General features: G+C 36.7%; 1 protein-coding gene across 1 annotated transcript in view; it reads right to left on the bottom strand.

The window, feature by feature from the left end:
* The window catches only part of DTWD2 (DTW domain containing 2), a 60875-nt gene that overhangs the window by 15187 nt on the left and 30840 nt on the right, over nt 1-14848 (bottom strand). The window contains exon 4 of the mRNA XM_079331526.1: nt 8204-8393. Coding sequence (XP_079187652.1) covers nt 8204-8393 — 190 coding nt within the window. The remainder of the gene's footprint in view (nt 1-8203; nt 8394-14848) is intronic.

Below are 14848 nucleotides of genomic sequence, written 5' to 3' on the forward strand. Positions count from 1 at the left end.
CTGGCAAAATTTGGCCATGATATCTGAGCGGAAAGCCCATCATTCACAGGACAACATAAAAACCTCAGGGTTTTCTATTTATTTAATTTTCATAGAATCATAGAATAGTTTAATTTGAAGGGACCTTTTAAGGGTCATTTAGCCCAGTCCCCCCTTTACTTGACCTTGTTCAACCTCATGAGGCTTCCACAGGTTCACTTCTTGAGCTTGCCCAGGTCCCTCTGAATGACATCACATCCTTCAGGAGTGTCACCGCACCACTCAGCTTGGAGTCATCTGCAAATTTGCTGGGGGTGCAGTTGACCCCTTTGTCTATGTCATAACTGAAGATATAAAGTAACACTGCCCCCAGCAGTGTTAGTTAGTTAGTTAGGGCACCACTTGCCAGTGATTCCCATTGAAAGAGAGAGCCACTGACCTTCACTGAGCCACTACCTTCTGGTAGTGACTGTTCACCCACTTCCTCATCCATCAAACAATCTACCTACCCAATCTATCTCTCTCCAATTTAGAGAAAAGGATGTTGTAGGGGACCCTGTCAAAAGCTGTACAGGAGTCCAGATAGATGACACCTGTAGCCCTTTCCTTGTCCAGTGATGTAGTCCCTTGTTGTAATGAGGTAAATGGAATGAGTCAGCATACCTCTGTCCATCTCTTCCGGTTGGTCCCTGGCTCCCTGTCCTTCTTCCTGTCCTGTCACCTTCCCCTGTGACCTTGTAGCCCACCTAGAGTTCCCGTATTCTGAACCTAGACCACCCGTGTCCTTACCCCATTGGCTGCCGGCCAAAGCCACTCCCATTCCCCTCTCCTGAATTCCACTTTCCGGGAGAGAATCTCTCTTTCCTGTCACACCATGGCCATGGAATAAACCTGAGACCTGAAAGAGCCTCTTTTGTATCCTTTCTGATCCATGCTGATACTTTGTCTGATCTTAAGTAATTAGGAAAAGACACAAAGCATCTTAGCAGTCCCTCCACTGTAAGGCTTGGAACTAGATAATTTTTAAGGTTCCTTCCAACCCAAACCATCCTATGGTTCTACAATTTGCAAGAGGAATTTTTGTATACACTACAGAAGACCTTAAACTAATTGCCAAGGTAGTAAAAAGCAGGTAAGCTGAGCTGCAATGAGCTCAGCTACAAATAAATGCTGGAGAAGATATCCAAGAGATTGTGTGGATTGCTGGCTAGAACATTTCAGGCACATGAAAAGAGCAGGTTGGGCCTTGTCTTTGGTGATGTGATGCCCTGTGGTGCACACCCCACCCAGACCTACAGTCCCTGGCACAACACAGGCAATACTCCACACCTGCCCCTGGAGCCCCAGTCTTGCCCCAGAGTGGATAAGGGAAGTCCCACCTGGGGAATGGGTGTAGGAAAGCCAGAGGGTAGTTTAGCCAGGACATGAGGCAAACACAGGTCTTGACTCTGCTTCCTGTTGGACTTCTGATCAGCTGAACACCACTGGAATTAGGAGAGTTTGTTCTTTTCTACAGCTTTTCTTTCTCTCTTTCTTCTAATTTCCTCTTCCTGAAGTTCTGAAAAACTAAAAACTGGATGGGCTTGGGGCCTGCTAGGTTGAATGGGACATCAAGTTAATACTTTGTAAAGTGTTTTATGTTGATTTTACATTGCTTTAAACTCTTTGCCAGAGTTCCTGCTTTTCTGAAGTTGCCACTAAAGTTTTTTTTTTTGTTGCTTGAGGATATCTTGCTAGCATTTCTCTCATGCATCTAACTCTGAGTACGTGAAAAACTGTAAACCCCTTTAAGAGGTTTGTCAAGTCATTTTCTGGGGGCTTTACAGGTATTACTTTGCATATGATGGAAGTAAATCTACAAAGACTGCACATTAAGAGAGTTGTCATCATATCTGATTACTACTACTAAAAGGGAAGATCAACAAATTGGAATCCCAGTTCCAATTAACAATTTAAAAAATTCCTGTAGTGGTCCAACAAATAGTTTTTCAATTTGTATTATTACAAGAAGCATTCAAGATATATTTGGTGCAAAGCTTTCAAAGCAGATAAAATCTCATCATCAATGGTATTGTCTAAGTGCATGACAATTTAACAATTCCATATCTGGTTCAGGACTTGAAATATTGTCTTCTGTGTATGAAAAGTCTAAAATGTACACATATAATGTAGTTAGGTTTTGTGAATTTCTGTGTGCTTTTTTTAATAGGAGGCCTCTGGGCTTGAAAGGGACTGCATGCATTCAAGCAAGCAGATGTGCATCTAGCTCTTGGGCACTGAACTGGGGTTTTCATCAAATTTATTATTATAATCCCAAAATCTCATTGCTGACAAGTAATTTGCCCTGTTAAGAGATTAAAAAAAGAAAAAAAAAAGAGTTTTTTTTAATATGCTTTCATTAACATTTATCTACAGTGAATTTTCTGGCTGTATTAATGTACAGTTACTCAACCTCACACTCATACAACTCTCCACAGAGTTATCACTACCACTTTCAATAACTTAATGTCATGATGACATTTTGTCACTTAACTAGTATACCTTTAGTATTACTTCAGAATATGCTGAACTACACGGATTAATTCCAGGCTCCACTAATAATTTCTCTACAAGCTGTAAAATAAAATTACAATCACTATGAAAACAGACCAGTTACTGATGCCTTATTTAGCATTTTTTATACAAGACAGCATTTCTTCTTATGACACAGTTCTATTGAGGTTATTTGGTGAGGGATCTGCAAAAAGTGACTTCTGCACACTGCATATAGTCAGACTGCTTCTGAAGGAGCCATGAAGCAGGTGGGTAAGCAGCTTCAGTAAACTTCTAAGATATGTCACCTGTTTTCAACAGTCGCACTGAGCTAGACCAGTACTACATATATATATCCCTGGATCTCCTAATCCTATTCTTAATCAGATTTTACACTAAATTATTTGGTACAAGTATTGCTGCAGTGTACCTAGATATGTGAAAGGATAAGCAGAAACACAGCCAACACTCACGCAATAATCAGAGACTGTGATTATCTTATACTGTGATGTTAAAACTTTCTGAATCTTCACTGTTGACTGGCTAAGAAGGCATTGACACATGACTGTACTCAGAAAGCTGACAATCCTAGAGCTGAACATTAAAATTTTATCACCAAAAGATCATGCTCTATACTTTATCCTTATTTCAAGAATTTCCTTTGCATCAATTCTCCTGGAATTTTAGAGCATTGGAGGAATGACTTTTCCTCCTAAGACAAGACATACATGACCTTATACACACATCATGCAGTCTAATGCACAGGAGATTAGCACTCTTCTGATGCAGATAGGTGAAAAGATCAACAGATAGATGAAGAGATCAATAAAACTATAATATTAAATTACCTGGCCCTCACTAAAAATGCTCATATAGAAAGCCTGCTTTGCATCAGTTGAAATAATGTCTGACTATTAAAGATTGTTTTTCTACAAGGGTTACTGCAAACAGATGCTCTGGATAAAAAACTCTAGCCTCCACATCTCTAAATGTTCACTAAGATGATGGCATAAACAGTGTTTGTCAAAACCTCTGAATAACAATCAAAGTCCATACACATACATTCTTACAATTTCGGGATGGTTCTGCCATATATTCTCAGTATGGTATTTGGAATTCTGAATTCTCTTGCAGGAGAAGAAACATACAAATTATTTTCAACTGTTAGAAGAATAGTTACAGTTAGACTTACCAATGATTCCCTGATCTCAAAGATACCTCTTATTTCTTAAAAGTTCAAGCAAGACTGCACACAGATCCGTTAAACTCTAAAAGTGACATCTTGGGCTCCAAGAAAGCTGGTTAGAAAAGAAATTCCACCTCAAGGAGGGAAGAGTGAAAAGGGTGGGAGAGGAAAAGCAAGAGATCCCAAGCATAATTTTAAGTTGGATATCAAAATTTCCACTTGCTTGAGAACCAGTGCTTGATAATACAAGCATACATTCACAAATACTCATGACTAGTCAAGCAGATTTAAGCATACAGTGCAAGCTGAACTGAACAGTAAGTAAAGCTCAAAGGTTAAAAATTCGCTGTTAGAAACCAGATTTCAGCTGATGATATCTGATGATATACAATTTTCATGTAACAAAGAAAGTATAAGGAAAACAAAATAGATGTGTCAGAAATTGTGAAGGCATGATGGGAAAAGAAAATTAGGTATTGAATACATGAATAACAGCAATGCTGTGATGAATGCATAAATAGGATGATTTGTTGGCACAATGCTGCTGACATTATGATGCCCATTAAGTGGCAGAAGAATGCACCAACAAAGAATTAAAAAGTCACACTGAATATAAAGCTTCCCCCAACCTTAAACTAAGCCCACTCATGCACAAGCAGTCAGTCATTCAGACAAACAGTGAGTTAAGGGAGAAACAAGAAATTAAACAATGACAGGCTTCCTCAGGTCCCACTACATTTAGCCCTGGAACCCAGCTCTGCCTCAATTCCACAGCAAGATAATCTCAAGCCACCCCAACAGTGAGGAAGGAGGGAGCTGCGGGCCAAGCAGTGACCCTCCTGTCCTGATACGGCTGCACCTTGGGACCAGGAAGATGGCAAAAATAACAAGAAATAAGTAAACCACTCTATTCAGAAAGTGCCTGTAAACTTTTTTTATTTCTCATCCCTACCAAAAAACAGCCAACAAAGCCAACAACCAACTGCATAGCACTTTCCAATATTTTTAAGGGACGGATGTTTATTTTCTACACTTTTCCAGCATAAGCATGATGACCTAAAGATTTTCACAGGGTTTTTAAAAAAGGAAAACAATTTCAAGTGATAGAAATAATTCATTCAGGTTTGGGATAGCAGATTCCTGGAGTTACAACAGTGATCCAGAAATACTTATCCATAAATAAAAATTATTTCTATGCTACCAATTTCTGATAAAACCGTAAGTACTTGAAACGGATTGTCTACTTTTTATAGATCTGGTTTTCAAGCTGACTTTTTCAATTCTTGCTTGCTGCTGAAGGAGTAGAAGGCCAAAAGTGGGGGTTTAGTCATCTCTTCCCACTACGCTGTTCTTATCACCTCATAAACAGAAGTAGCTTCACCCAATACACCACCACATGGACTGTGCCAAACGGCTAGTTCTTCTATCAGACTAATTGCATCAACTCCTCCAAGGTAACTGAATCCTTCTCTGTATCCCCTCTGCTACAGCAACTGTTGCATGAAAACCTGCAGTGTGTGACTTCTTCCTCAGCTATGGCTATGCAAAACATCCTGGGATAATGTGCTTCTCCAGAGGGTGCCAGTTCATGGAGTACCCTATGTAATCAATGTAATAATCACATTAAAGTCATATGATCAACAGCTGAGAGAGCTGGGGGTGTTTAGCCTGGAGAAGAGGCAGCTCAGAGGAAACCTTATCACTCTCTACAACTTCCTGAAAGATTGTAGCCAGGTGCTTCTCCCACGCAATTAAAAATAGGTGAAGAGAACAGAGTCTTAAACTGCCCTAGGGGAGGTTTAGGCTGTACATTAGGAGGAATTTTTTTATGGGAAGGGTAATTGGGTACAGTAATGGGCAGCTCAGAGACATAGTGGAGTCACTGTCCCTGAAGGTGAAAAGGCTTTTAAGAAAATACTGGATGTGGTGCTTGGTATCTGTGCCACCAAGCTGACAAGGTGATGTTCTGCCCTACATTGAACTGAATGACCTCAAAGGTCTTTTCCAATCTAGTTGATTCTGTGATTCTGTAGAGTTACTCTAAGCCCACTCCTCCATACATTTTTGCAATACAGTTCATCCAAGCCCATGCTTTGTAATTTATGAAAAAAATTCCAGAAAATTATTTTGAATCGCAACATAAATTTATGTCTTTCTCATAAAGTTAAATATGCTAGATTCATATATATATTTTCTCTGGGGCTTTCTGGAAGAGCACAATTTAAATTTCTTTTAACATTTTTTTCAAAGAAAAATGATGTGATGACTGAGCTGTTAATTAAAAGAGCTTTTATTGGAGATCTCAAAATTTTAACACTAATTCAAAACAACAGCAAAGTTTATTAAAATATCCCACAGTATCTTGAAAATCATTCAACATATCAGTTTGTATTACATAATATCAGCAAAGTCATAAAGAAATACAATTAAATATTCTTTTTAATGCTTCCAATCTATTGTGTCCTTGTAGCATATCTTGCAATTAAGAAGTGCTAACCTCTTCATTACTAAAATAGCTCTTCTCTACCTCCAGAATATTGATTAAAAGCTCAAATCATCATTTATTGAATAATTCTAGTTTCTTTTTATATTACAAATAATACCCACAGGTATCACATCCTCTTCACCTTTAACATTCCTTCTATATAGCTGTTGTCATATCCACCACATTCTTTCTCTGGTGTCAAAGCCTGCCTTCTTGAATTTCAAATATAGGGATATTCTACTCACTTTTGTCTCATGGAATTGCAGTTATCAACCCAAAGTTTCATGACACGATCAACAAAAACTATTTTCAAATAGAGAATCATTTACAGAATATTTAAATATGAACTATGATGTAAAAAACAAGAAATAATGTAGAAATAGTAAAAAGACAGAAAAAACCTACAGCAAAAGTTCTGACTTAGCACAGCACAACTCATCACATCATAAAAAAAAGTTAAAATAACAGTCAAATCACTAAATGTAACCTTTAAATTTGATCTAAGAGACTGAAGTCAGCCAGGTCACACTTCAACACGGGAAAACATTTTTTTCCACAGGAAGCTAATTTTGCATTTGAGAACTCCAACAATGTCATCATAACATGTCTGTGTGATATGAATAACAAAAAGTATCAAGTAGCATATAAAATAAAAATCAAACCAAATACTGATTTTTGCTCTGGTATATTTACCAGATGGATAAACTAACTACCATTGTTTAAGAAAAAATTAATATTTTTATTAACTTAATACTTCAAGAATCACTGTATTATCCATTTACTCTAAGAATTGAAACCTTTTAAAACAAGAACATCAACACAATTCCAATAAAAAAGAAGGGTGGGAATAGTAGAATATGCTTTTCCTTGAAAAAAGGACCAAATGAGAAGTAGATTTTTGATTAATAACTGCAACTCTTAAAGACTGTAATCAATGAAATACAGAATTCAAGTATGCACAAAGAAGCAAATCTAAGAATGTTTTTTATATTCCCTCTGTCTGCTGATGTTTTACAGGGTATTATGGATTTTTTGATATATACAATAATTACTTATATATTTATTTATTTTATTACAAAATATTTAATGTATCATAATCAATACTACTACTCAATTTTCCAAGAGTTTTTTACTTACTTTTACTCATTCTGAGTAAAATAGCTGAGTTATTTGCAATATTTTTACTTCTGTATAACTATATATAATTGTTCTATAACACTTCCAATTTGCCTTTGGGAGGATTTAGTAATTTTAAAAGCATTACTTTTATGCAAAATACATTTATTGTCCATTATTTTAATAAAATAAACATTTTAACAGCCTCAAGAATATTATTATGATTCAAAGATGCAGAGAATTATTTTTTCCATTAGTAAAACTCTTTGTATTAATACTTTCTCTAAAATACGCTTTTGAAAATGTCTCTTAATAAAAATGGCACCTTTGTCAAAAAATTAAATGTAGACAATCAATCATAGTCTGATGAAAATACTTAAGAGATAGACAAATAAATATTGTTAATACAATTAAATGGACAGTATTTATCATATGTTACCTAAAACAGTTTTTAATACTGTGGAGACCACACATGAGAAGAATGTGACCCTTTCCTAAGAGGCTACAAAATTTAACTTTCAGCTTTCCTATTTCTAAAATGTAAAATGCAGGGGAAAAGAAATGCTTGTTTTAATCAAGAAGTGCTTATTTCAATCTATGTGTTTTAACATCTGAAACAAGACATTAAAATTTTCTACACAAATTAGTTTTCAGTTTTGAAAAAACAATGATTCACTCTGAAATACATCCACTAACTTAAAATCAAACCAAAAACAAATTTCAATGGAGAAAGTGGAAACCTTTGATATTTACAATCATCTTTCTTACAATTTTAGAAATTGCTTAAGTAATTGCTCAAGCCATCTTTCTCTTCTTAGCTGGTTACATGCTCAGAAAACCACTCCCTTCTGACTGACTAAATTTAGAAAAAATTTAGAATTTTTATTTTACAATTTGTAACTCACCTGCTTGGGAAGGCGGAAGAGAGCATTTTTGTAAAATATATCTTTAGCCTGACTCCATGTTCCATCAATGATGATCATAATAGAGGGACTAGAAGACATCACTGCAACTTCTTCCAAATTGGTTGCTTCAGCTCCAGGATACAAAATTAGAGTATTGGGATTTCTGCACACAGTTGCTAGTTCAGGATACCTTCAATGCACAGAAATGCAAAATAAAATTAATTCTTGGTAGTTTTCATCTCATACACATACTTTCAGATAGTAGCTCCCACCCATCTCCACCAAATTTTACTTAAAATGTCCCTTTCTCATCTACCACTTTCTCCTTCCAACACCTCTCAAACTGTTGGTTTTCCCCCAGCTTCTAAGTAGGGGCAGTCAAAACACAACCACAAAGGTATCAATGAAAGCTGAATAAAGCAATATATATGTTTTCCAATGTTTAATCACTATTCTAATGACTATTGGACCCAAATACAGTTTGATTTGTTCACCAAAATTTAATATGTATATTCTAGAAAAACTTGTTCAAACACTTGGCATAAAATTACTGCAATTATCCCATTTTTAACCTTGTATATATGGAGAATATTAGCAACTCCTGGTCCACACATCTTCATGGCCTTCCTCTGGACTCGTTCCAGCATGTCCATAGTCCCTATGTTTTCTGTGTTAGGGGCTCCAAAGCTGGACACAGTACTCCACATGGAGTCTCACCAGAGTAGTGTACTAGTCTCAAGCAGACTGGTAGGAGAAAACCCAAAAAAAGTCTCGTCTTGTAACAAAGACTGTATTACTTGTCTGGAACTCATTTCTGCAGTATCATTACATAGTCTTCAGAACTGTCTCAATCAGAAAGTATGAAGAAATATAAAGCAAGGGTTGATTGTCCAAAGCATGTGACATCAAATAAAAAATTAATTCTGCATAGTACTTCAGTGGTTATAAAGTGTAACTGATTTGGTAGGTTGAGAGGAGCTATATGTACTTGAAACACCACGTGAAATGGAAAGAGAAGCCAGCACATCTTAGGTGTATCAGAATGAGATTAACAATAGCCAGCACATAAAGTGGGCTCTTCATGATACCTACCCAAATCCATTTTGGGCAAGGTCATGAACACAGCCACAGGCATGCTGTAAATATTTAAGTTCACACTGAGGAATTCCTATCATGACTGTCACCTGGAGCTTTTTAAGTTCCAGGAACTGGGCAGCTGCACCACTTTTCCAAAAATCAAGCAAAAATAATGTGTATTTGTAGGGGGAAGCAGTGGTAGGAATGGAGAGGACTAGAGAAGAAATGGTTCATAATGGATTTTGAGTTGAGATATACAAGGTATACTTAAACCAGCACCCCATTATCACTCTGAGGAAATATGTGAAAACACAGTTTTAAGAATGTTAAGTTCAGGCAGGACTGAAATGCAAGACATTGAAATCTTGAGGTTAAGACTCAAATGGGACCATACAGGACATATGTGAAATGAAAGTGCATCAATAAGCCAGGAGACAGTATTCCTCCATCTAACTACTCTCACTGCCAGCCTCCTCCCTTCAGCAAACAATCCAGATTGATTCAACACTGTGTGTTTCAGTACTGTCAACATCATTAACTACAAAGAACAAACACACTAACAACCAACCAAAACCAAAACATAATGATCCGTCTTTCCAAAGTGAACAGAAAAATAATTGTAGAAATCTCTAAGATAGGCCTGTGGCAAAAATTACACGGGAATTTCTCTGCCCACTATTTCTTTAAGCCTTACTTATACTATAGCAATTTTTATAGTTATTATTTTCATGTTTGCCTTGAGAATCCAAGTCTTCAAAGAGCAAACCATCCTAATTTTGAGAAAGTAGATATTTTAAATCATTAACACTCAGAGGATTTTAAAACATGAATTCTTAAAACTAATCCAAATCCATATTGATTATGAAGCACTTTATATTATGAACATCACAACTGATATTTTAGGCTTCAAAATACAATTCAGTTGAAAACAATGGTTTTCAATGCATACTCATCCAAGGATCATAGAATCATGACAAAAATCATATAATGGCATGAGTTAGGAAGGGACCTTAAACATCACCTTGTTCCTATCTCCTTGCCACAAGCTGGGACACTTCCCATTAGACCACGTTGCTCAGAGCCCCATCTAACCTGGCCTTGAACATATCCAGAGGCAGGGCATCCACAGCTCCTCCGGGCAATCTGTCCCAGTGCCTCACCACCTTCAAAGTAAAGAATCTTAATATTCAGTCTAAACCTACTTTCAGTTTGAATCCATTCCCCTTGCTCTGTCACCAAATGCCCTTGTAAATAGTCTCCCTCCATCCATCTGGTAGGCCCCCTTCCTGCACTAGAAGGCTGCAATTAGCTTATCTCTTTTCCAGGGTGAACAATCACAACTCTCCTAGTCTTTCCTCTTCCTAGTCCTTCCATCACTTTAACTACCACCAAATGTTACTACCATGACTTCCCCAACACTAGACTCTTAAGATTTGGCTGAACAGGTTTAGCTATCTTGTTTAGACTGTGTTTTTGCTAAAAAAGTTTGAACCAGATGATCCTCGAAGTCCTCTTTCATGCTGGTACTCTGTAATGCTACAGTACATATGTAATGATTATCAACAGCCAATTATGGCCTTTAGTTGCTCTTATACTCAAAACAGAATGATTTCAAGTAATTGATGGAATACTCTCTATAAAGACTATGATGAAGGAAAATCCTTTATACAGACACTATAACATTTCCCATAAATTTATTGACACTTTGCAATGCTTGCAGACTTGCAGACTTCAGAAAATGCTGGAACTGGAATTCCCAAGAGAAACCAATTTCTATCATTTACAGTTATAGTCATTTACTTCAATCCAGGTAATACTTTTATTGCAATAATGAAAAGTAAGATCAGTCTGAAGATAGAAACTTTCTCTAAATATACCAAAACATTTTTTTTTATCTGCTCGACATGGCCAGCAGCTAATGTAAAGCTCAAACAGAAGACACAACTTAAAAGTTCAGCTTTAAAATTTAAAAGTAAGATACAACTTGAGCTCCATAAGAGAAATATTTGCTGTATTTGCTTCTCTTATTAATCAACTTTAGTTTTGGTATCCAAACAGGTATTGCAGGCCTTTATAATCCACTTAGCACAACAACAATCTCTGCTAAGCAAACTATTCATATGATTCATTTATGTCTGAATATCCAACCACTTTGCCACAGAAGATTTATACATTCTCATGATTGCACTTAAGTAGCATTTCACTATTTCTGGGATGCATACTCTTGTGTAGTTTAAATATAATCCCATTTTTATAACATAAACATTTTCATTACACATCTACCCCGTTGCTCTCAATTCCCTAAGTGGTTTTAATTCAACATGGATCCAGTGTGAAAGGCAAGCATGCAAGTTTTAAAACTACAACTGCCATTTAGTAGCAAACAATACTACTAATAAAGAACAGATGCTAACATATTATCTGTAGAAAACCATCAGGTTAATGAGAACTTCTCAGTTATTCTTATAATTTTTACTATTTCACCTCAGTTACAGGCAGGTAGGTGCCTTTTTGCCTCTCAGTACTCCTGTATATGGAAGACTGCAGACACACAAAATTCCTACAAGGCACTAATTCCCATTAGGTAATAAAAAGGATAAAAATAATAAAGGTGACTACACTCTGTCGTTTCCACATTCAGAAAGAGGCCCCTAGGATCAGGACTGAAGCATAAGAGATATCCAGCAAGAGTGCCTCTGTAGTATCCACTACTATCTACTTTTTCTACTTTTTTATCATTTATCTACTTTTTTTGTATTTAAAGCATAATCTTTAAGAACATAACATTAGCACAAGGAACATCATAGAATTGCTTACATTGGAAAGGACCTCAAAGACAACCAAGTCTACCACTTAACATTGCCAAGTCCATATCTCCAAATTCCTTACTTCCAGGTCTTTTAAATACTTCCTGGATGGTGACTCAACCACTTTCCTGAGCAGCCTGGTCCACAGCCTGAAAGTCCTTTTGGTGAAGGAATTTTCCAGTCTAAACCTTTGCAGCACATCTTGAGAGACACTTCTTCCTGTTCTGTCTTCTGCTTGTTAGTCCAAAGAAGAAAGCAACACCCACCTCACTGTAAGCTCTTTTCAGGCAGTTGTAGAGAGTGGGAAGATCTTCCCAAATGTGACATATGCTGTGTTGGGTTCATGTCGAGGTTTTGGTAGAGAGTAAGCTGCAAAAGTTTTTGTGTGATCCCAATAAAAAAATCCAGATAAACAACTGAACAGGTCTTTTATTTGAGAAATGTTATCTGATAAGCCAAGTCACCATGCAAACACCTCATATTTCCAGTAGAATTAAAATGCCAGATTGCAGGAAGAATAGAGAAGACCAGGAAAAACAAAATCACATATTAGCTCTTAAAAAAATGGATTAATCCCTTCTCATCTTTTACATTATGGTGTCAATTATATGTTAAAGATACCAGGTTCTGGAAAGACTTTCCAAAGTTGGTTCTTCAGCTTTTCTGCAATATTGGCAAATCAAGAATAAGGTAAATGTAATCTACACAATTTCTGTGTCAGTTTTCAACCACACAAAAAAAGAGTACTCAAGAAGGAACTGAGCATAGGAAATTCTCACCAAAAAACCCCAAAAAACTCAAAAAACCAACAACAAAAAAACCCACAAAAAACAAAAAACTCTTTCATTCAAACAAAAAAAATTTAAAATCCTGATTTTCAGTCTTACTGTCATAACCATTGGACATCTAAATGTTACATTTTCATCCAGGTCATGCCAGTTATTCTGCAGGATGCAATTCTGGAGCACCTTATAAAACCCCTTTGTTATCCTCATATATTTTGAAAGCTGATTACAAAGAATAGGAGAAATAACCAAAGAACACTTGGACACCAAATCTGCCTTCCCCTTCAAGCAATGGGCACTGAGAGCTACGCAGCTGTGATGGTATGCACCCTTCCCCTTAAAAGCAGGTCTTGGCCAGCTGTGGATTCACAGCTGTCAGTTTGCTGGTTGGCAGGCCACTGACAGAGCTGCTGTGATGGATACTTCCAAAGAAAATCACCTGCTGCATATGGCTTAGTTTTCATTCAAATCCATAAGGACAATTGCTTACAACTCAACACAGGTTGTCCTGAACTGTTTTCAGAGCTGTTGGCAAGAGCTGCTAGATCCCCTAATAATACAAATACTTCATTATGTTATGATTATTTACATCCAGGCTACCACTTGGCCAGTTCTGCTGCACTGTAGGGCTCCACATGTATGCAGAGAAAGAATGTGTACACCGCATCATGCCTCCATCTGCAGGCACTGTCCAAACACAAGGTCAGAGACAGCAGAGATTTTGAATTATACTGGTTTACACCCTTCCAAATCATGCACTTCTGGTGGCAGCAGCAAAGGACACTAATAGTATCAGACAACATCAACCAAAAGTATTGGAATGGCCTCAATGTGCTTCAAAAGAATGATACTTCTAAAATATATCAGCAAGTATTTGGTAATAATTTATTTCTTCAACATAACAAAGACAGAAATCTTGCCCCAATAGGAAGCAAGATTGATTAAGTTGCCTGTACAGTAGGAACCAAACTGCTTACAGACAGCATGGCTTTTAAGAAATCCAGAAAACAAACAAGTCCCGCTTAATTTAACGTGTCATAAAATGTAAGATGAAGCCCCTTTGTGGGGCTTTAGAAGTCCCATTAGCAGAGACTGTAACCCTAAGAGAAGATCAGGGACCAGTATAGCCCTTCCCATTTGCAATAAACACTGAGGTGTTCCTGCAAGTCTGCAAAATGCCTGTTTCTTTGTTTTAACAAATAAGGAATATTGCTTAAAACATTGACAGAATGCATTTATAGCTAAGAAGAAAAACATGTAGAAATAACATATTGCAAAGCTGGAAAATAACTCTTCTCCATCACTCTTCTTTCCTCTTCCCAGGAAGGTGGGCATAAACTCAATGACTGAGCACTCCAAATTTCTAGTCTCACATCCACTCTACAAAGCAGGCACACTGTAGATGCTGAAAGGGTTAAGTTTTAGCCTCACACCTGGGCAAGAGAGATCACCAAAATTCATAATAATGTAATGAAAATGTTCATTTTTATCACCACCTCCAGCATGGTCTGTAGCAAAAAAATCTAACAGAATTTGAGGCTGATATGGTCCATAAGAGGTTCTGACCTAAAGAGGATACTTTAGTTTAGAGAAACACCACTGGATTCAAACTTGAAGCAGCTTTAATACTGTAATCACCAATTCTAAAAGAATTTAAAAAATTACTAAGCACAGATTGCATTGAGAGTGTTCCACCTGATGTGTATCAGTTTGAAAAGTTGCTTTATTTTCAGATTTATTACGAAGACAGTAAAATTTCCCTGTACCCCATAACCTTTTAGATAACTATTAGAGTTATTATCATAGAAGACTAGAAGAAAAGAAATATATTTTTAATGTTTTCTAGTTAAAATTCAGGCAGCACACAGATTTGTAAGCCTCATTCTGTATTAACTTCCAGCATTTTTGTACATTGACCTCCACAGAGAGTTTCCTTTAAGGATTTGACTCAATTTGAGAACCAATTTCCCTCATAA

The sequence above is a fragment of the Erithacus rubecula genome, assembly GCF_903797595.1.
Source record: "Erithacus rubecula genome assembly, contig: SUPER_Z_unloc_4, whole genome shotgun sequence".
NCBI classification, from domain to species: Eukaryota; Metazoa; Chordata; class Aves; order Passeriformes; family Muscicapidae; genus Erithacus; species Erithacus rubecula.